Raw genomic sequence first — 23,399 nt, 5'->3', positions numbered from 1 at the left:
AGCAGAGTCAAAAACCTAGACACAGCCTTTAAAAAGTAATCCCCCACTCCCCTTGTGCACCCCCGCATGGAAACTGGGAATAAATATCACACTGGCAAGTTCGGCTTGCTCTGACCGGAGGGATAAACACTCATTGACTGTTTAATGATTTTCTGGCCTCTTTAGACAACAGTTGCGCTCCCAGAGCACCGTATATACCTTGACCCTCTTCTCTGTTCTGCCCACCAAGCCCCTCCAGCCACCTCACTCCCCCTCCTCCTCCTCCTCCTCCTCCTTCTCCTCCTCAGCCCATGCCAAAGCTCAACTCTGCCTGGAGGCCAAATCCACTTCTCTTCACTGTCCAAATCCCTGTGCCATGTGAGTGAAATAACAGCAAGGCCCTGAAAATAGCACTGGAACTGCCCTTCTCACTCTATTCCCTTTACATCGCCTCCTCCCCCTCTACGTCCACCATCGTCTGTCTGCACCATGTTGTTCTGACATTGCTTTTGTATTTTTTTTGTAAGTATTGATTAACATCTCATTAGATCTTTATGTTCTGTTGGAACATTTTAATTAGCATTGTTTCAGTTATCGATGAATCTCTACAGGATGGAGGACAAACTGACAGCCGCGCCGTTTCACCGTGGCTGTGATGGGCCTTTCATTGAAAATCATTGGCCATAGCATCATGTATGACACCACCCAGCCTAATAAATGTACTGATGTCGGTAGCATAGGCTTAGCTGCTGGATCCCCATGTACGTTGCCCCCCCTGCGTACGCTCTACACATCTCTCTACTGGTTTATCCCTCCTTGCACTCGCTGCTCCCTCCCTCGCTCGGCATAAATCTCTCATTCACAAATAGAGGCCAAAAGAGGCTCAGCTGATGTGATGAGATTATTTTTTTTTTTTCTGATTACAAATCAACCTCAGCTTAGATAGATAGAAAAAACACAGCCCTGCTACATCCTCTTTCCTCTCCTCCCCTATGTGCTCTGGCTCCTCCCCTCTCCCCTAATAACCCCACCCTTTCTGGACCTTGGCCCCTCCCCTCCACCCTCTACCCACCCACTTCTCTCCCTCACAGCCAGATCTAAGGACTTGCCTCAGCTGCACAGGTTGTGAGGGAGGGGAGAAAGAGTGAAATAGAGAGAACAGGAGAGGTAGAGGAGAGTATTAACAACTGCTGGTGAGGGAAAGAGGAGGTGAAAGAAAAAAAAGAGAGTCTGTTCAGTTTATTGTTTTTTCTAAGAGAAGAAGGAAGGAGTGAGGCAGGAGAGAGAAGACTTCAGGAGTGGGACTACCCAGCAGTGGGAGGTTCCTCCAGGGAGGTTATAGTGATCCTCGGCAGAGACCTCTCCTTTCCACTGGGAGTCAGACCCCCAGGACCCAGAGCCATGGATCCCTCCGTTTCGACCGAGGTCGAGGAGGAGCCCAAGGAGAGGAAGAAGATCCAATTTGCTGTGCCCTCCTCTGCGCCCACCAACCTGGACCCTCGACAAGTGGAGATGGTGAGCAGGCGGTGGACAGATTGGTGTTTGACCCAAGGAAAAAAATTGTTTTTGTGTTTAGATTTTAAGTCTTTCACAGCATTCAAGCGAGAGGTGGCATTGTTTGGTGTAGTCATAAAGTGCAGCACAAATGCCTCCATGTGAGAACTCTGCAAAAGCTTCTCTCCCTGCTTTGTTTAATTTTCGACAAGTTCCTCATGCAGGGCTGTTTTTGCTGGGTCCGTGCCAGAAGTTTGAGAAATTATGATGACATTTCCCTCCCTGTGTTTCCTCATGAGATTAGTGTCTTGCTGTCTCATCTCATCTTGACCTGCTCAACAATGTAACATTGACAAGAAAGTCACTATCTTGCGCATGAAGCCAGTTCACTTTTTTGTAACTCAGCAGCAACAAGATGCCCTTGACATTTTCCTGCTGCCACTGTTAATAATCACAGTTTCTTTCATCTTTGGCTGCTTGACACCCTCTCTGCGTCAGTTTGACCTCTGTCACCTGAACCTTGCAATCCTTCAATCTTGCTTTTCCACAAAAGTGTCTTCATTACTCTGCGAAATCTGTATGCTCGTTTTTGACAGGACAACTCTGATCTTTCTTTTTTGGCTCCAACGCTGGTGGCTCTTATTTTAGAGCAGGGGAAAGTGGGCCAAAGCCGGAACCGTTTGGTAGATCGAGGCCAATGGCTCATCCCTCCTGAGAGCTCGAAGAGAGGTGGTGCTGGAAAGGCAGCAAGAAAGAGATGATGGAAAGCAGAGAGAGAAAAACGCAAAACCTAATCTCTGGGTCTCACCTGTCTGGGGTCAGCTCCCTCAGTGGCTGTCCTTGTTTCACAGCTTGCATAAAACTGGCTTTAAATGGACTACAGTGATCATGCTGCATCTTTCTCTTGACTGGTCCAAGACAGTAATAAGTCTGTTTGAAGACTTTGAAAATATTTCTTGCCACAAAACAAGTTCTCATGATAGACACTAATATTGAATTCTAGACTAACTGACTTGCTTAAATGGAAATATTTTGTGGTGCTTCATGTCACTAACGCTCACATTTACACATGAACACTTTCTCAAGCCCCGTTATCACGCTCTGATCCCTATCGTCTCTTCCAAGAAACCACAGGATATCAATCTAACATATGTGAGCTTCTCCGTCGTCAAAAAACCCCCCTCACTTCCTCCGGTTTCGGGGAGGACCTTATTGCTCAATCACCTTATGGTCAAACAGCGATCGGCTATATTTAGCTCTCCTCCAGCAGGCTGGCCCTGGCCTTTACCTTCACATAGGTTTGTATGTGCGTTTTAAAGCTTCTGAGTCAGCATGGTGCTTCTGTTCGTGACACCAGTTTGTCAAACACCTATTTTGTGTAGGTGTTTCAAGAAGAAATGTAAACCCTCGGATGATACGTCTGTTTCGAGGAATTGGTTTGTATGATTGTGTGTACGGGAGGATGGACGCTGATTGTTGCAACAAAGCAACAATTGTGTGGAAGGGGAGTATGGGAAACCGACGGTCGTTCAGGGGAGGATGTGTTAATGTGTGTTTTAAAGCAGATAGCATCTACCCCACGCTGATGGGAGTCTCCGGGGACCTGTGGGTGGGCAGGGGTAACGGTTAACTACACTCATTTCATTCCCTTCCCCTCCCACAGCAATTACTGTTGCCCACAAGTCCGTCTTTGCTAATGAGTTGCAATGACTTTACCATTCTTCTGAACTTGTTACACAACCGGTAACTCCTTACTGCTCATCCCGATGGCATTTAAACTGCAAAACCGCTATCGACTGAACTGCCGGGGCCTTGTTACTATGGAGACGGGCTGCACAACTATTTCGCCCATCGCTCCCCCACTGTTAGCATCTAAAAGGTCAACTTTAATGGACAACTCTGTCTGTCTGTCTAATAGGTTGTTTACATTGGTGCTGCTACATGTTTGTAGCTATGTTTGTGTGAATGCTCTTTTAATAGGTTGGTTGTTTATGTGAGAGACACTTCCAAACCTCCCACTCGGTGAAATATTGCACTTTGTGGGAGAAAACAGCAGCAATTTGCACATGCCTCAAAGGTGTAAGATATTATGACTGTGTATTTCTCACCTGTTTGTGAATGTTTACTCTGAAAGAGTATATTCTGCATGGCCTACCATTAAAAAGAGATTACTTAAATAACAACGAGAAACCCATCTTAATTAGAAAATGCAGAGTGTCTCGGTTTTATTAAGCTAAGTTTTGAGACATTAATTGCTTGCATCTTCTCCCGTACATGAAGGTGAAACATTACCTACATATTCAAACGTTTTGCTAAAAAGCATTTTCAAGTTTTCAGTTAATAATCTCCCAGGTTACTTCATGTTAATCCATGGCCTCACTGTGAATAGATTTCTACCAGCCTGTCCTCAGTAGGGTCCCTGTTTCATCCAAAGCAACCTGAATGTCACTTATGTAAAATCTGGGCGCAAGTGGAGTTTTCTCACTTTGCTGACAGATTTTTTTTCCAGTTGTTTCTAAGAAAATATAAGCATGACTCACTCGTTATATTGCCATGAAAGCCTTTTCAATTAAAAGTCATCGAATTAAAGGGATCAGAGCGCGATGGGGATGAGAGATAGAGGCAGTTCACATGTAAATGTGGGTGGAAGTCTTGCCAAGCATTGCGAAAACATTTCCATTTTAGCAAGTCATTTAGTCTATAACTCAATATTATTGTCTCACATGAGAACACAACATGTACTGTGACAAGAACTATCTAAATACAGGTAGTGTGAGAGGAGAAAATCACACTTGATTCATGGAATAAAATCGGCTGGAAAAAAGTGCAATTATCACACTTTCTTGCAAACAAACTTGTTACAGCTGAGAGTCTTCTTTCAGGCCCTCAAGCACCTACACCAGAACCATTCAAGAACATATTCATAATATTTCCTTTCTTGGCTCCATTGCCGTCCCTGCCATCTCTCAGTATAACTGCAATTATGTTCTGCCCTCCTAGTATCTTCTTGAAAAATCCTCCTTATCTTTTAAGATGATCACTCCTCACATCGAAAGGCAAAGAGCGAAGTTGCGGCTGTGCGCAGCAGCAACGAGAAAGCACATGGCAGTGTTTACCATCCCTACCCCCACTGCACAAAACACACCCACACACACCAATCCTGCTTGCTTTGCAACTGATGTAGGGTAATGTGCATAATGGACAGAGATTAGGGTCATGGTGTGGATGCTGCAACCCTGATTCCCTCCAAGTCTGCCTCCCTGTGGACTCAACAAGCAGACATCTCTCTATGTTTCTGAATCTGATCTGGTCAGGTCATGTCGAACCTTTGAACTGACTCAGAATATGAAAGGGAATATCAAAGGACAGGAAAGGGCATCAGTTCAAACCATTGTGATGCCAAACTCTTTCACATTAATCTATATTAAACCGAAAGGAATTATGGAGGGCACGATTTAAGTTCCCCTGACCTGCCATCTCCCCCCACCTCGTCCCTCATCCTCCCCAGTCCCATCTCTGGGTTAAACGTCAAACAGCGACCTTTGATGCAGAGAGTGTTTGTGTGTAAACATTAGCGGTCTGGGGGACTGTCAACATGCACTCCCAGAAAGAACATCTTTTTGGATTGCACAAAGCATGCTGGGTGCAGTGATCTTTCCCTCGCATGTGGACGGTGAGGAATGTCACTGTAGTGGTGTGACTCAGTTTGCCCAATGACGTGATCGGCTTTATGAAAATGATTTTTTTTTTTTATGTTCCCTGCAAAGTTTCCTTGTTGGTGTTTGTAGTGGCCAAAACTAATTGGGAAAGAAATTATTTTAAAAAGATGAATTGCCTCACTGGAAGCCACAGATTGTAATTACAGTTTGGACACAATCAATGGGTTTCTGTCTTCTTGTGGTTGGGTTATGTGTTTGTTCCTCCCTGTTTTTGACAGCCCTGCCGTTTTGATTACTTAATGAATACAGAAACATTTTCATGGCCTGTGTCTGTCATCAGCAGTTTGGCACAAAGTTTTCCTTTCATATTCCTTTAGCAGTGTAGTTTCTGTGCCCCAAAGCCTCTTTATTGCACATAATCGTTCATTCTCTTATTCTGAAAATCATGTTGTCTTAATGACAATATTGACCGAACAATCTGTCATCTTCTGTCGGCTCCTGTGCGCATGGATGTGTGTAATGTGTACACAGTTAAAAAACATAAATATTGAGCATGGGTAGAGTGATTTGTCGCCTGATGACAGTGTACACAGTGAGTTGAAAATGTGCCATAATGCCCGCTGCACCTCAGGCATGCATGGGGCACTGTACACTGTGCTTCAACACGCCCTCCCCTTTCACGTTGTGGTCAACAAATCCTCTGTTGTCAGTCGGTGTCATTATCCCACTCAGTCACTCAGCTTGTCCCTTCAGGGATCGTTGTTTATCAAATCGAGTCAGGCTGTCGTCAGGGTGCAGAGAGAAACAGCCCCCCTGATGTGCGTTCATTCATTACCAACTGCAGATCCACATTTTCTTTGTATCTTTCTGTGACGGTGCAGAGAAATCACAGTGCATCTGAAGCGCCTCATCTTTTAACCCTGGCTATTGCAACAACAGCAGCAATCATATCTATGATGAGAGGAGAGGGATTAGAAAGGCAACAGTGGCACAGCGGGCAGAGATATGGGGGTGGGGGATAAGGGCTGGACAGGATCTGGAGCTGACTTGCCCCCACATGTCATTAGACATCACTATGTGTGTTGCAACTGTGTCAGGATCTTGGCCCTGAACGGCACTTTCCTCACTTTCAGTGTCAAGATCTGGACGCCCTGTCTTTCATCAAAGACTGATGTATGTAGAGAGGAGCACTCAGGCATGATTCAAACCAGATGGGATTGGTCTCGATTCCTGTTTCATCAACATGGAGGAGACATGGCATTATGTTATTGCTGCTGTGCTTGTTGTAATCTCTGATTTTCGTCACAGCGGTTGAGACATTTTTATTTTTTTTTCATGTTTATCTGCTTGCAACTTAATGAGCTTGCACTGGGGCAGGCACACCGGGTCATCTTCAATATGTTTAAGGGGGTTTGACCAGAAGTACAAACAAGGTTGTTCACAAATACCACAGTAACAACAGCCATAATCTGGATCTATGTCATCAGATGCTAAATTAAGATGTTTCTAGATATTTTTTTTAATGATTATTTAACCAGGAAAGAGATTAACCCAATGGCCAGGATGTTAGCTAAGTATGTATCTGTAAAACCACAGAAAAGATCTAACTACACATCTCTTTATGTTGTGACTTTACATTTGTTTGGGTTGGATTTTATATTTCTCTCTTGTTACAATGCTGTGCTTACACTCTGCTTAGATTTAGGCACAAAAACCCCTTAGTAAGGGTTACACAAACATCATGGCCTGGCTTGAAAAACTCGTTTTGGTCGGCATGATCACGTATGCAGATGGTCTGGCTTCCTCTGAAAAATAGCTGGTTTTAGTCGCCACAAAACCAGCTGGAAATGTCTCGAATTGTCGACCATTTGGCGGCCTCGTTGGCTGTAATAACGCCACCACCTTTCCATCTATTGCTGCGACAGGTGGCTAATAAGCTTATAATATGAAAGTGATATGCTACGTTTGGTACACATGTCAACCTTGGACGTAACTGTGGTTTGCAGAAATGTTAACTGATTGCCAAGACAGGCAGCAGCACAGTGACACAGTTGCCGTCAAAGTGAACAATAAAAGTGAAGACGTATAACAAAATGCTGACTCATAAAATGTCGAAACATTCATCAACATTCAAAACATCTAACGCTAAATGTCCTCTCTTCAAAGTTGATTAGAATAGCATACCAAAAATAATCTTGTAAATAAGAAGGCACACCAGTTAACGTGAGCATACAAAGAGCATTGGTGAGTAAGGGCTTCAAAAGATATAATGAAATGTCACTGCTCCATGCTCACAAGTCTTGGTTACAATCCTTAGTGATGTTGAAATTTTACACTTGCTGAGTTTATACATGCCTTTTGCATCCAAGCAATGACCTGTAAGCTGCACAGCAACCATCAGCAGGAGCCTTTTTTTCATTCATCACCTGTGGGTACGAATGACGTGTCGGATGAGTAACTATAGCTACTTTGTCCTTTGTTTGTAGCTGCCTGTTGACCTCTGGAACTGGTCTTTGTCAGCTGCACAATGTGACACCGCTGAATTTGAGTGCACAAACAAGGAAAGGAGAGTCATCTGAGTGTTTGCAGACTGTTAGTCGTGCCGTCGTCTCTGTGAAAGCTTTGATTGGCACCTCCCCTGTTGTCGCCGCGCCCTGAGTGTTGCTCCAGTGTGCGCTGTGCCCTGGCAGGTGGCTTCCTGTCACTCATCAGCCATTGGCACATTATTGCTGTTGTGTTGTGATGGTGGACCTTTCTTCCAACAAACTCTGGAACGACGGGCCAAACGGCTACCAGCAGCTAATTACGTAAATGCTGGGTGGGTACTGTGTGACAGAGGAGCGCGAGGGAGGGGGGTGGTTGTCTGAGTATGATATCATCCTGCCAGTGGGTGCAGCATAATTACATTCTCCTATTTGGGGGTCATTGGAGAGCCCCTCCAGATGCTATCTCTAGCCCATCTGTTTATCTAGTTAGCCAGTGGTGGGGTCAAAGGTCAGTGCAAAAGTGTTATTTGAATGCTGAGAAGCAACATGCAGCAGCCTCTCAGACTTATGGGAATTCAATGCTGCTGGTATTTGAATAGGAATGAGCACATCATGCATATGTGACGGACCTTGGACCTCAGTTTCGGATGGGGCTGTAGTTTGTCACGTCCTTGACCCTCTTTCAAACAGCTGGAAACTCGGCAAGCGGGTGTTGCTCACTGAAGCCCAGCTGAAGCTGCCTGAAAGCACTGTCTGTTATTAACGACTGGGATCACTGGCCTTTGGTTGTGGATTTGTCATGCTTATGGAAACATTTTTGGCTGCTTTGTAAGGAAGGGTCAGTGTGGCCTGGTATGTTGGGTTTAATCCTGACAACAGTGTGTCCAATTCCAAAACACAAAACATCCTTTATGGGAGACACTACAGTGTCATGCAGGAGCGGGGAAGGTGGACTCAAATGCACGAGATGGCAGGCAGGAAGTGCAACGGAGGACATTTTAATAATCTATTCTTTTGCTCAACATTTCATTTGATCCCCTGTCAGTTTAACTTCTTGGATACAGGCAGAGAGTAAAACTGACTGAATGTAACATGACTAAAACTAAAACATTTCCCTGTCTGTGAACGTTTGTGCCTGAGTCATGTCAGATAGATTTGGAGGTTCCAGTTTGAAGGCAGAGATGATGATAAATTAGACATACTGATATTTTGGATGCCTCTTTGAATTACCAATGAGCTGTCCATCCATTATTTTATCCCACCAATAATAATTAAATGTATATATCTAAAAGATACATGTGTTTTATTCATCAAGAATGCATTTGCACTAGAACCAGAAAAAAGAAAAAAGAAAAGAAACGCCACTAAGCTCATACTGAGAGGGATCATTTTTCACCTTATTGAACTTATTGCTTGATTGCACTTAGAGCACCACATGGGGTTCTCCCACTTGGTTTTAAAAGGTTCACTGCACGGAGGAGGGGATGTGGGGGTGGGTGTATGACTCTGAAAAAAGGCCGATTTGGTTTAATTAAGTTGCTCTTCAGAGTTCATGCAGGCTAAAGATCACAACAGCAGAGTCAGGGAATCAAACTGCAGCCGAGATGAGTGGCCTCAAGACAAGAGAGAGGGAACTTTGTATTCAGGAGACGTACCCGAGGTTTTAAGGAGGAGGCGATTAAAGACCTGAAGGGGAGAGAAACTGAAAGGGTGAAAGATGTATGAGTTAATGTTTACAGTAAAAGGAATGAAAAAGAAATAAAGGATCGCAAATTAAAACTGCCATCCATCTTCACTGGGTAGAACAGGGCTACACCACTCAGAGACCTTCATTTCTTTACATTGCAAAAGAAATGAAAGCCCTTCTGAGTTTCTGGCTGAACATTTTGAGTCCGTCCCATTGGTGTACTATATGCGGTGCACATACACACGTACTTATTTCAGAGTGATGCAGCGGCATGCGCCTGTGGGCAGATGCCATAACTGCAAATCAATCTTGTACAAATCCATATCTATCCATCCGGAGCTGGGTTACAGCTTGGCCACGAGGGAGAAAAAGCTTCATATGGACCTGGGTGATGCTCCCACATCTATCAGAGAGAGCTGACACACTCTGATTAATAGGACGACCTGATGTAATGCAGTGCCATTGGACACAAGAGATGTAAGCTGGCAGGGAATGAGATCTGAGGTGTGTTTGTCTCTGTGTTGAGGCCAGATCTGCACAGCTGACTCCCCTCGAGATGCTCGACTGTTAGCGCTGGTGTGGGGCAGAGCTTTAGAGCTTTTCTGTCTCGTCCCACTAAAACCCCAGAGACCCCTCCGATCTAGTTTATGCTGTCCTACTGCTGAGGCTTTTTATAGGCCCCGGCCACGAGAGCACCAGCTTAGAGGACTGCCACTGGGGAGCAGACCCATATCAGCCGATCTGCACCCAGGCTGCTACGCAAGAACGTGCTGAGCCAACACACATACCTGCGCACACACGCAGACACACACACGTGTGCAAAGTCAACATTTACTAATGACTCATGTACCCCACTCAGAGTGAGGTACTGGAGTCCTTCCTAGCTACTTGGCTGCAAATTGCACTTGACAAACTTATAAAATTCAACTTGTTCACAAGATATTTATTTATATGGCACGTCTCTAAACACACCTGCAACGGCCTTTATAGAGAGTGAAAGAAATCTTTAACAAACAAAAGAAGAAAGGACTGGAAAAGCATGACTGCTTTAATAAAAAACGTAATAAACAGGTCGACTTCAAAAGACAAACATGAAGCCAAACAGTCTGCCAGTCCACCTTTCAATGAATCTGGAGGTTTCTTCCTCTCGCTGCCTCCAGAATGCCGACTCAGCGCACGATTCACATTCAATCATCAGCTTTAGATAAACTGATACATCTCCTTTCTCTGTGATCCGTCAGCCAATATTTTTTATTGAGACCAAAGCTCTGTATGAGACCTATCGAGGCGCTGTTGCCTCTCGGGGAAGCCTGCAGGCGTACACCTGTGGAGCCGCTGAAAGGCCACCGCAGCAGCCTACTTAGAGCCCCTCAGTGCAAGTCCACAGAAGCTCGACTGATCTAGGTACAACAACAATGGCTGCCAGTGAAGGAGAGGGTTTGGGAGATTGGGGGCAGGGGGTTTAGAGAAATAGAGGAGGGAGGGGGAGAGGGATAAAGCGTAGCGGGAGTAATCTCACACGCTGTGCCCCAGTGTTGGCATAAATGAGGAAGTCACATACATATTATATAACTCTGGGAGAGTGGGGTGGTTTTAAGGCTGGAAAATTACTAGAGTTACGATGTGTGTTTGTGTCATCTGGCATAGCCAATGTCATACAGCAACATGTCACTACCGCCAACACTGCCACTATCACTGTGTGTGTGTGTGTGTGTGTGTGTGTGTGCATTAAAAAGATTGTTTACCTGCTACAAATGTGAGTTGATGCCATGATTTCAATTGAATTTTGTGGAATGTAACTAAGTACATTTACTCAACGAGTACTGTATTTATAAATCAGAGGAAAATGTACTTTTTACTGCACATTTTTTTAACTTTAAACAGTTACTAGTTACTTTGTAGATTTAGTTTAATAATACAAAATATAATCAACTTAATAAATGATGATGTAATATCATAGATTTGGATTATTGATCCCCTAGGGGAAATTCACAAGCTACCAGTGTTGTAAAAAGTAGCCAGAAATGATACTTACCCATACAAATAGTGATTGAATTAAAGTCTATTCCACATCCATTAAAATATCAAAAATATTTTTTGTACTTGAGTACAAGCGGAAGTAAATTGGATTCAATATTCAGCATTTTTCTGATTATTTGAATAAGGTTTTTTTTTAAATCTGATTGCTGATACAATACATTAATTTAAAAATCTGCAAAGTAAGAGTTACTAAGGTTATCAAATAGTAGAGCAAGAGGAAGTAGCAGAAATGGAAATACTGTTACATAATAATTTTGCTTAGTATGTATTTGAAAGCAGCGCTTGTATTTGTGGAGTATTTTCAGTTAAGTAAAACATTTGAATTCTTCCACAACTGAACTTCATGTGTTTTTACAACCTGTTTCCCAATTAACCTGAGAGGTGGACTCTTATTTGCTGGTTTAGGAGGTCATGTCTTAGCATTTCACAAGACCAGTGTGATGATTACATGACAACATTAGTAGGACAGTCATCTGCACCTACACACACACAAACACGCGAGCACAGGTTCAGGCACATAGATCATCAGATTATGCTTCTCAGTGACCTCAATTATCCCACACAGTCATTTCACCTTTCATTTATCTCTCCGTTCCTATTTTTATCTCCATCTGAATAACAAAAACTGGACTCTGTCTTTCAGGTCTTTTCCTGCTTTTATCCTGGAACTGTCTATTTGACAGTGACAATGACACCGTATTAGGAAAATGTTTTGCCTTTCTTTTATAATTTCCACTACAGAAATAGATGAAATAGTACGTGAAGATCACCAAACGTTACCATCACTTTAACTGGAATAATGTAACAGAGCCTTATCTCAAAAAAGAGAAGTGAAACTGGAGAGGTGAAACTGTTTTTAGCAGCTACTTTGTGTAAGACTTAAATAGAAAGTTGTGGTAAAGTAAAATTTTAAAAGGGGAAGTAATGTTTTGTAAACCATGATACAAACATTTGTAGGAACTACAGTTATTGGAGCTGCAGCAAATTATTGTTTTCAGTATCGATTAACCTGACAGTAGTCTATGTAGTGTCAGAAAACAGTAAAACAATGTCCATCTTAGTTTCTCACAGTCATGTTTACTCTAATCAAATATCCAAAACTGGCATGCGACAGAGATACACAGCAGATATTCACAACTAAAATGACATGACATTAACGATTAATCATACCTTCCTCATCACAACATTACAACAATCCAGTGGTTTTCCCAGTTTAATTGCTTTAATGCCTCAGGACTTGGCCATAGGCTTGGTCACGGCAGCATCTGGTGTCTGCTCTCTCTTGTGGGTGTCTGTGTGAGCCACCTCAGGCTGCCCTGCGAGGCTGGTGAGCAGGTGTCAGGCAGGCAGAGGCAGCAGGGTTCACAGCATCATGGAGCCCCAGGCCTCCACACCTCGCCAGGGGGAGAGACAGGAGAGATGGAGGGGGGTTAAATGAAGCCCTGTGGAATTTCACTGCCAATAAAGAGATAGGTCTAGTGATGAAAGGGAAACGCTAACAGGTCAGTAAACAAAGAGATAATAATATGATTTCAGGGATGACGAATCCTGGTGATGGAGAGGAGAGAGGGAGAGAAGTGCGGCTAATGTCACTGTCAAGGTATTAATGCTGAACATGGAAGTAAACCGGATAGAGGAAGCAGAGGATCAAGTGAGATGGAAATGGTGGGTGAATAAGAGATAGACAGATAGTGAGAGATCCAGAGGAGACAGGAAATCTGGAAGTTGCGTGAGGAGATTAAAATGTGTGTCTGGTGTCGTAAATACGGGTGAAATCCACGCTCGATTACTCCGTATTGTCGTGTTTGACGGCGGCAGCTTTCCACCACACGGCCCAGCAAGCCTCTGCTTTGGCAACATGTGCCTCGCTGCGATGACGCACAGCTCGCTTAACAAGACGGAGGTGAACTGAACACAAACACACGTCTACGTATGGAGCAGTTTTAGCCAGGCTACTTAACTCTCTTCCTGTGATGTTATGTGGTGCCGTAAACAGCAGTGCCCAGGTTCATGTCATGGCCAAGGTTGGCCGGCTCCACAGAGGACACCTTTCAATACCTCGGTTGTCTGACCTGCCAAGTCCAGTTAGCTGAACTGCTTTTATTCTCAGTGCACTTCATGTTATCCAACTGTTTTCCAAAAGCCAGTTTTGTAAATGTCAGCCATTAATCATTTTAGGATTGCCAGAGTCAAAGCAACCCAGTCGCCAGAATAAATGTTGGCAGTGTACGTGCAAATTTTACATTTCTTTATGTTCACTTTTATGTTCACTTTTAAATTTTATGTTTAATGTTATGACCACACTGTTCTTAGTGAAGCAAAGAGCCCACACAATTGGGTCATTTTATTTCAGGAGGGTTATTAAAGTGAAATGCTTTGACTTTTTTATGGAGTACCAAGCAGTTACTTCATGCTTGCTTGAATGGTGCCTTATAAAGTTTGCAGTTTGCATTTCATGGAGAACGCAGGCTGTATTAGGGCTCTGTCTTATGCCTGTTTCACAACGTGTGTACACCTGTACGCGTGCACGCTGCTATGAGTTATTTTAAACGTTTCCATGAGCACAGTAATGTCACAAATATCTTGGCACATTTAAGCAATGAAACTATAAACTTGACAGGAAAGAGGAAACTCTACAGAGGAAACAGTTAAACCTTTAACTTCTGAAATAAATGTTTTTCGACAGCTGTGAAGAAGCTCAGGATTTATCAGGAGAACGGCTGAATCATGCCAAATTGGCGTACAATACCTGATTTGGTCGCCACAAACATGGTTGGAGATGTCCTGACTTCATGTCAAAAATATTAGTTTTTTGCAAACACGGCTGGTAATTGTCCTGGGGTCTCTCCCAGATTTTAAAATGCAGCTGGGAAGCCCTCTCTCTGTACGAATGTGAACATATCAGTGGTTTGCAGAGATGTAAGCGGCCAACATTTCACCCCGCGACTACGTATCCCAGTCCTCATGCTGAGCCCTGTTGAGTGTTTGATACTCAAACTATATATATTTGGTCTAATTGATTTTAAAAGGACTATTGCCAAAAGAAATATCAAACTGTAAGAGTGCAGTCCCACAGGCAGGGCACAATGTTGGTGAGCTGGACGGGCACAGCCGGGCATTTGTTCCTATCAGGACAGAGAGTGCACTGTACGGTGGCACATGTGGAGTGCAGGGCTGCAGTCCGTTTGCTCCCAGACCGACGACGAGTGGCGACCTGGCTTCAGCCTCGAGGGATCAGTGTGTGGGGCTGGAAAGGGAGTGTCTGGGCTGATTGCTGGGGCTCATTTAGTCTAAAATCCTCTTTTCCATGGTCTCTCTGTTTGTGAGGGTGTATGTGACTGTACATCGTGCGCTCAGGTGATCAAAACCTACGTTGTGTGGTGTGTGAATAGGTCATTCAGTTCCAATAAATCCTGTGTCAAAAGCTTTAAAACCCCTTAAATGCTGGATAATTTGAAACTGCAGCAACAAGCATCAATTGAACAAACTGTTAACTGTATCTGTCAATGAGATCACAGTCGCATAATGAGTCTTCCTCTGCTCTACTGACCGACCGTGTGCGCGCTCTGACCTGACCAGTATTGAGTGCTGGAACTTGCTGTTGGCTGTTGACCCATCAGCCAACTGGGCAGCAGCACTAATGAAGTAAGCGAGGCCCCAGCACGCCCTTCAGCATGAGCTGTCAACATTTTTCTGTCTTGACTGATATGGCATTAAGCATTATTAATAATACAGTATTGTTCGGTTTAATTATTCATGTATTTATGGCTGCCCGTTATGTTTGTGTTTGTTCGCAGATCCGGCGCAGGAGGCCCACACCTGCCACGCTGTTTAGAGTAGCTGACCAATCATCCCCCGAGGATGATCAGTCCACCCATCAGGTAAAGGTGAAGTCAAAACAGTTTTCTACTAATAATTCACGTCTCATCCGTCCTCCATCAGTGCTTTTCCACCCATGAAATCAGAAAAATCACCCACAAGGTACCATTTGTTTGCCCAAAGCTCTGTAGAAATGTTGATATGATACGTACTTATTGAACAGAAACGTACAATGTCAACAGTTTATCCTGGCCACTGGGCTGGGATGCTCTGATGTTGATCCATCATCACAAAGTAATGTTGTGTGTTCAAAAGGTTCATTCTTGACCCTAGAAACAGCAGCTTGACAGAAGAAGCCACCCTGAGTAATGATAATAGAGAGACGCGCGTATCGTTTCTGCTGCTTGTGGATCCCTGCAGTTAATGTCATTAACATGCTCCTCATTAAAGCCATATTTCATCCATCCGCTATTAATCAGAGTGATCATTTTTATGACCTGTCCTGCCTGATCCGTGCATTTCAATTACGCGCACGCAGACATGCAGCAGCGTTCCTCCTCTCAGTTAAATATCAGGGTATTTTCTCATATGCAATCCAACGGAGTAGCTGATGGGACGGATGATTGTGAAACAGCGGGGGCAGAGGGTCCAACAGCCACGGACGACATGCCTGTCCATCAGCGAGGATGAGTGCCGCTGTTTAATAGCGATGCTCTTGATCCTGGCGCACCTGGCTCTTGAAGGGAATAAGAGATGACACTCTGATTGGTTTCATTTATGTTATCAAAACACAGCAATGACTAATCAAGGGTCTAAATACAACTCCTTCGCGCCATCAGCCTTACGTTGCAGCCAGACTATTAAAATGGAGTCAAATAAGGCCCCTTACCTTGATGTACATGTGGATTTAGACACTAGTGGGCTGTTTTCTGCTGAAGGGGACAGTTTCTCATGCTCACCTCCAGTTCAATATGCAGAAAACATGTCTGAGGGGATTTTTAAAGAGACATTTATGAGAAAAACCCGTGGTAATGTTTCTCTCTCTTTGTTCGCAGTGGGTCGTAGGAGAGAACGGAGTGCTCAAACCAAAACGCGTCAACCCAAACGTGTATCAGCCTCCATCACTCAGAGGTAGGGTGTGATAAGAACTGATACTACAGGTGGTGCTTGTGTGTTGTGATTCATCCTTGTGTTTAAGTCCTTTTTGTTCTACCGTGCTTCGCTGCAGTCAATCGCCTCCTTGCTTTCCATGCTTCACGATAGCTGACGAAGGAAAATAAAAGCATGCGACAGATGGCTAGATGTGCATGAACCGTCTTTATTTTTGTTTTTGTTTTCTGCATGTGCATGCGTCATAAGCATAGGCGTGTCTCTGTGTGTTTCTGCTCTTAGTATACGGCGGGGTGCGTGTATCTGTGTGTGACAGATAGAGAGAAAGAGAGATTAAAGTGTGACAGCTGTGAGACAGTGAGTGTGAGTCTAGGAAAGTCTGGATCATCCTGGATTACAGTCAGTTGTGTATACAGCTGTGGCACACACACAGGCATGAACACAAACATATAGGCAGTATAGAAATACACAAACGCATACTTTCTTTCCTGTCTTTATGCATGTGGCTTCCTGCTTGTCGCATGATAAAGGAGCAAAGATCTACATTTCGGCGCTTGTCAGCAGAGCTTGGTTTAATGGGGATTTCTGGGTGTGTGTTGCGTGACGAGCGATGACATAATGAGCCAGGAAGCCTCGCTCCTGCATCAGAAATGTGCCCTTCATCAGCTCAGATGCAGAGAGTGAACGAGAGAGCTACCTCGGCAACAATTTCCAATTGCATAACCTACCTCGAGCTTGGATAAGTGACCTGCCTCAGTGCCGCATTGTGTATCTGAGGGTGTTAAAGGAGAGAAAGGGAGAGAAGCCAAGGTGACCCAGAGGAAGTGAGAGGAGGAGTTTAGGTAATATCATAAGAGAGAGGAGAGTGCACAGGGAGGGAGAGAGGAGAGTGTGAGTCAGCACTGCCAAGAGAGAGCGTCGAGGAGGGCGGGCGGTCGAGGAGAGACGAGGGTACAAACAAACAGATGGGAGGACAGGGTGAGGGAAGGGATGGAAAACAACAGCGCCGGCTTCTCTGTAAAAATCAGTGTGGGGTACCGTGTTGCCGTCGCTTGCCTGTCTGTCTGTCAGTGCATGTGTTTAATTGGCTTCCTGCCTATCTGGCATGTAGTAAAATAAACCCTCGAGGCTTGATAACAACTGACAGTGTTGAAGCGTGGTAAAACCAAAACAACATATCCCTCTATCCCTGTGTCTGTGTCCATGTGTTTGTGTGGCCGTCTCCCTGTGTGTGTGTGTGTGTGTGTGTTGTGTTTACCTGTGTGTAGCTGTGCAGAAGATGGCTGAAGCACACATGCAGAACCTAGGTGTCTACCCCCCTTTGGAAGACCCTTGTGAAGGGGAGGAGGATGAGGACAACTGGCAGGGAAAGGAGGGAGAGGACACATCTCCCACCAAAGCTGCTGGTGAGAGGGAGGCTCTCCGTCAACTGGCTGGGACTCGACACAACAGCAGCAACACTGCACAGCAAGGACAACACTGTTGTTGTTGTTGTTGTTTGTAGAGAAAAATACACCCTGTGGCACTTAAACACTGCGAAAAAACAGAACAACTGGCAAAAAGACAGTGGGTTCATGCTTACGAATGTTGAAACGCAGTCTCGATCAGTGGTTTGTGGCTTGGCAGCTGTCTCGCCCACGTAACACCTCCCAAACCCCTCCACATCCCAACATTCACGTGCTGAACAGTCAGCTCATATAAACTTATACGACAAGAAAGGAAAAGTAAAATCCCAACATTTTATTCTGGCAACTGGGCCGACTTCCAATGAAGCTGACGGTCCTTCATCAGATATAATGCAGTGGGCCTCACAGGCTGCTGATGTATGCAGTGCCAGAGTATCTGAAGGTGTATTTTTCCTTCAGGTTTGTGTGACGGTCCACTTCGCCCTGGTGTCTGCACACATTTCACACAGTTTGAGATTTCAGAGCATGAAGCCATTGTTTGATAACAATCCTGAAAGAGTGAGAAAAACACGTTTTACAGCCTTGAAAGTTTTCCAAGATAGATCAAGAAAAAACTTAAACCTTAATCATTTTATGCTCGTGCTGTGTTACAGCCAAAGTCGGATCTTGGTATTTCCTTGTTAAAGTTTCCAGCTTACAAGTGTTTCAGGTGCGCAATGCCAAAAACTGACAAAATATTTTCCGTTACAAAAAAAAAATAGTGTCTCTTCGGCAAGTGTACGCACAACTGGACCCTCAGCAGTGCAGCACACCCAAAAAATGTACTGTACATTTGATTTTACAGCACTTTTATATTTGGAAGTGTGTCTAAATACTTACTTTAACAAACAAACATAAAGTGGTACAGGCAGGAGGGAAAAAAAGGAAAGAAATGAAACCAGCAATCCGTTTAACGACCATATGATGGTTTTGTAAACATTTATATTATTTAACCTGCGTGTTAGCTCCTCAGTGGGTCGACCAGCAGCACAGGTGTCATATTATCTGTCTGTCAGTCTGTCACCTCAAATCTGTCGGAGGCATCTGACTGAAAACCTGGACCCAACACCTACGAGTCACAGAGGCCAGACAGGATTAATAAGCACAGACAGCAGTCTGATCCTGATCTGTATTCTGCTCCGTTTCAGCGCTTGTTCTGCTATTTTATACTTTAATGCGTAAATCAAAGCTTCGGACTCAGTTTGAGTTATGAGCTGCAACAAAGTATCTGTGTGAGTTTGATCTCCAGCTAAACAAAACTAAACACGAGTAAATAAATCTTAAATTGCAGAGAACTTTTTTTTTTGCATGAACACTCCATTATTATTTAGTTTTATGCTGCACAATTATTGGTTTTTAATCTCCATTTTATCACACGAGAACAGTGGCATTTCATTCAGAATTACTGCTCTGTCAGCGCAGATGACAGACGGTCTCAATAAATCCTGGTGAAACACAAAAGTGCCAGGATTTCGAAGGATCCTGATTGGGCCCTTTGATTACAGTTCATCTGTTCTTTCAGTCGAGTGACACCGTTTGGGCTCGGCCTGTGTCATCACAGACAAGACAAATCAAGGCAAGCGAGTTCATTAATCAGTTAGCTGTTCGTCACAAGACTGACATCTGATAAAAGTCTCCTTTTCTGTCTCGTCCGGGGTGTTTCTGAGTTTGTTTTGCAGCTTAGAAATGAACAAATTATTATGAAAAATGGGTGTAATATCACCAGAAATGTAACTATTTTTATATTTCTTTACAGTACGGCCCATTTTCCTTAAAACATTCCCATTCCTGAATTGATTATGCATCAATCTACGTGTCTAAATAACTATAAAATATTCCTCAATGTTTGTCTTTAAGTTATCTTGTCCATTTGATAGTTGATTTGTTGGTTAGTCAGCAGGATTACACAAAAACTACTGAACTGATTCCCAAACTTTTGGTGAGTACGAATCATTTACACACCAAAACATCTAAATACAGGGCCCAGGTGTAAAAATACCAGAAATCCCCTTTAAAATGGTTTTGACACCACAAACACGGCTGGAAATTGTCTTGACGTCTCCTTAAAAATATCCAGTGACAGTGGTCTTTCTTTCTGAAGCTGTCACGCTCAGCTGTAACGTCACCACCTTGCGTCTTCCTCCTGACATGAAAATCAGTTCATATAGACGTAATCTGAACGTGACAGGCTGATCAGTCATTAATATATTGTTTTCTACTTTCTACTCTCAGTACTAGTGCCACTCACAAGCGTCTCAATCTAAACCAAAGCCACAGGGTTTTGATACATTTGCAACGACTTTTCTGCTTCTGTTGACATCGGCCTTTGTCTCCTCAGATCACCAAGAGACGGCGACCACCGAGCAGTCAGACAAGTTTTCCAGCGTGAGAGAGACGGGCAAGGAGGAGGAGGAGGACGACGAGGAGGGGGACAAACTCAAGGAAACGACAGAGGAGAACAGCCGGGGTAGTAACTGAGAGAGAAAGAGCGAGAGAGACAGAGAGAGAGCAGGGAAAACATTTGGAGGGAAGTGAAGGTGTTTTATCAAATGGTTAAAATCTGAAGAACTCAGATGAGATGAGCTGTTTTGTGGATGTCACTTCCGTGAAATCAAACATGTGAGTGAGCAAAGATTTAACCTCTGATGGGCAAGGTGGATTAAAGCGAGGACAGAGGGGGAGTTTGTGTTTTAGCAGTCAGCCTTTATGAGCAGGCGAGGAATGATACTGACAGAGCAGACTACAGACGCCACTTTGGCCCTAATGTCCCTTTGTTTATAGAGAGAGTGGAGGGGCCAAGGTCAACGTGACCAAATACCCTGTTAGACCAGTCCTCCCTCCACCTTAATGCTTCTGCACAGAGCTAAATGTTCCTTTAAAGAGGGTAATAATGACCACGATCATCACAAGATACACACACATAAACTCTCTTGGGCACATTTTAAACAAAGACTCTTATACGACCCTTTCAAAAGTGCTTGAAAGTCTTTAAACGTGTGTGTTCCACTTTTATTGAGAGGCATCTTTCTCATAATTCAGTGTTTAGCCCTGTGATTAAATGTGCATGTAGTGCCATCTTGTGTTAAAAACAGGAACAGCAGGTTTAAAGTGATACTCCAGCCCAACATATTTATTGCATCAAGTGCTTAAAGTTAAAATCCTTAATATTTTTATTGAATAAAATCCAGTTTTAATTCTTTTTGATGATTGACTTCAGCCATTTGGTGTATTCACATTGTGTAACTTTCCCTCAAGCGCTATTTCCAGTATTTTTCATTCCCTTGTGGGATTCAAATAACCGAAGCACAAGGGATTCATGGGAAATGAAAAGAAAAAAAAAATGTTACTGATAAAATGACCCCTAACACCAGGATAAATCTCAAAGAATCATGTACGTTTTTGCAAACAATGGAAAAGTTGAAACTTTACATTTCTTTATGTTTAATTTTTAATTTAATGTTATGACAACGCTGTGCTCATGGTCTGGTTTGGTTTAGGCACAAAAAACACGTAGTTACACACATCCTCATACCTACACGACTCACAAAAAGATATATGACCATTCCTTTAACAACATAACTGTGGCAGCTGACCAGCATCCGGCGTACCGGACCTTCGTTGTGTGCTCACTGTTTGGTTCAGGCAAGAAAACTACTTGGTTAGGTTTAGGAAAACATCATAGATTGGCTAAAAATAATATTTAAGTTAGGAACCTAGTTAAGTTAAGTACGTAACGTTAGTTATATAATGTACATGACGTCACTTTAACAGTGGCTGGTCACTTTCACTGCGGACATGAGGAGCGGTCTTCCTGTCCTCATTTGACCCAACCATCCGACCCAGACCTCCTCCTATGTGGACTTTTTGGTCTTTGTACTTCACCTGACTTCCTCCTTTGTTGCTGTAATAATTAAAAGGCCACTCGAGGTCGCCGTCTAACAAGAAACATATATATGAGTTGTAGTATATGGTCGTTTTCTGATGAGAACGCCCTACTGTAGAAATGTTATGATGTGTGTGAAATGTTCAAAACGAACACATCTGTGGTTTTGCAGAAACGTACAATGCCAACATTTTATTCTCTCACTCTCCTAATCAGAACTGAAATCTTATCGATTATGACTTTAAGCTTTAAACGGTGGCTGCTGCTGCTTTCATTGATAAAAAGATAGACCCTGAAATCATTTTGGGTTGGAGTATCACTTTATTCATGACGATTTCAACAATAGCAACCACAATGTTTGTGTTAAATCTGTGTGCAAGTGTGCGTGTGGTCGTTTGATACCACATGTCATATTTGAGTAAAATTCATCTTTAAAGGGCGAAGCTACCTCTGATTTGTTTGACATACAGAACCCAACCATCGCCTCCCCCGCACATCACACACTTAAACTCGACTCATTGTGAACTGACACCACGTTAAGGATTAAAAAAAAAACTAATATAAAATCTTTTCCATTCGGGATTTCTCAGTGCTCACAGATTCCCTTTTGTATGTTAACACTTTTCTATCTTCATCTTCTGATTTGTTGTAAGAGCTATTTTTCTAATCTAGCGTCCAGTGTGTGAGTAGCTCAGCTCTGTCCTGTTTCTACCGTCTATATCCTGCATAACTCGTGCAGCAGAGAAAACCTATAACAAGGCACTGCAGTTATATGACTGGCATATGAGCCAAATGGTGACTGCACAAACTTTGTGTAGTCTTTTTACCACAAACACTCACTTGGTCTCTCTTTTCTCGGCGTCAGCAACAACTTTTAAATGTTTTTAGTCGACATCTATCTAATTTCATTGGATGAAATGTATGAGCATGTTTCCAGGATGAATAAATCTTGCTGTTTGTTTCATCTGAGCTGCGGTTTGTATATAAAAACTGTGTGAAACTTTTTTAACCTCTGACCTGCCCAAATTGTGGGATGACTGGATGAGCAGGTTGTGTGTGTTGAGGCTCTGCAGCCGACGCTGTCCTCCCTCCTCCGCTCTCTGTCCGCCTCCTCTCCCCTCCTGGGTCAGAAGAAAACAGCCATGGAAAGACATGTATGAACTCTTATGCTTATTCTGTCTTTATTTTTATTTTATTTTCTTCCATTCTCTTGTTTCTCAATGTGATGTGGATGTTTTAAAGTGAGCAACAATATGATATCAAAATAAACAGTTTTTCCTTTTCTCCTTTAAAGTGATCTGTATGTATTGTGCGTGTGTGAAATCTGAATTCATGCAAGGGAACGTGAGTTTTCATTCATTTTGTTTTGCCGAACAAATTTATTTTCAGTCACTGTTCTCCATGAAACACAAACACTAAAAATACATGGTTTATTAGCCATCAACACACAGATTCTCATAAAACGAGGAGAAATGAGAAAATGTGTTGTGCGGGTTTATAAAGGAGAATGATTTATAAAATATGAATTCTTATTCTCATATAAAACAGAAATAAAGGCTTTTCTGGTGCAAAGTAAAAGAGCAAGGAGTGAACAGTACATTTTTACAGACGTATAAACAGAAGAAGGTAAACTCAAAGTTTGTTTTTTGGGTCTCACAAGAAAGCGTAATCAAAATGAATGTTTTTCCACCAAAATATATTTCTTTCTCTATAATTGTGCTGATTGAGTCTCTATTGTATTCTACTGAATGAAATCAAGCCCAATTAAAGTTTTTATTAACTGATGTGACACAAGCT

General features: G+C 43.2%; 1 protein-coding gene across 2 annotated transcripts; it reads left to right on the top strand.

Annotated features, from left to right (window-relative positions):
- The first annotated feature begins 1,076 nt into the window (after positions 1 to 1,076).
- On the top strand, positions 1,077 to 22,899 carry ppp1r1b (protein phosphatase 1, regulatory (inhibitor) subunit 1B). Of its 2 annotated transcripts, none has more exons than XM_084372027.1 (5): positions 1,077 to 1,494; positions 15,143 to 15,226; positions 16,220 to 16,295; positions 17,543 to 17,680; positions 20,058 to 22,899. In XM_084372027.1, the coding sequence occupies exons 1-5, from the start codon at positions 1,381 to 1,383 to the stop codon at positions 20,195 to 20,197; spliced, it is 552 nt and encodes a 183-aa protein (XP_084228153.1). In that variant the 5' UTR covers positions 1,077 to 1,380; the 3' UTR covers positions 20,198 to 22,899. The 2 variants fall into 2 exon arrangements, with proteins under 2 accessions (XP_084228153.1, XP_084228152.1); XM_084372026.1 differs by having other exon boundaries at positions 15,143 to 15,232.
- The last annotated feature ends 500 nt before the right edge of the window (positions 22,900 to 23,399 follow it).

Source organism: Pagrus pagrus, assembly GCF_965226575.1.
Source record: "Pagrus pagrus genome assembly, chromosome: 13".
NCBI classification, from domain to species: Eukaryota; Metazoa; Chordata; class Actinopteri; order Spariformes; family Sparidae; genus Pagrus; species Pagrus pagrus.
Note: the sequence above shows the minus strand (reverse complement) of the source record. Positions and strands in the feature narration are given on the sequence as shown.

Excerpts from the sequence above, each read along its gene's own strand:
- ppp1r1b (XM_084372026.1), top strand. The coding sequence starts at position 1,381 with ATGGATCCCTCCGTTTCGACCGAGGTCGAGGAGGAGCCCAAGGAGAGG. Across the intron at positions 1,495-15,142 it reads ACCCTCGACAAGTGGAGATG|ATCCGGCGCAGGAGGCCCAC; the intron begins GTGAGCAGGCGG and ends GTTTGTTCGCAG. Across the intron at positions 16,296-17,542 it reads TCAGCCTCCATCACTCAGAG|CTGTGCAGAAGATGGCTGAA; the intron begins GTAGGGTGTGAT and ends ACCTGTGTGTAG.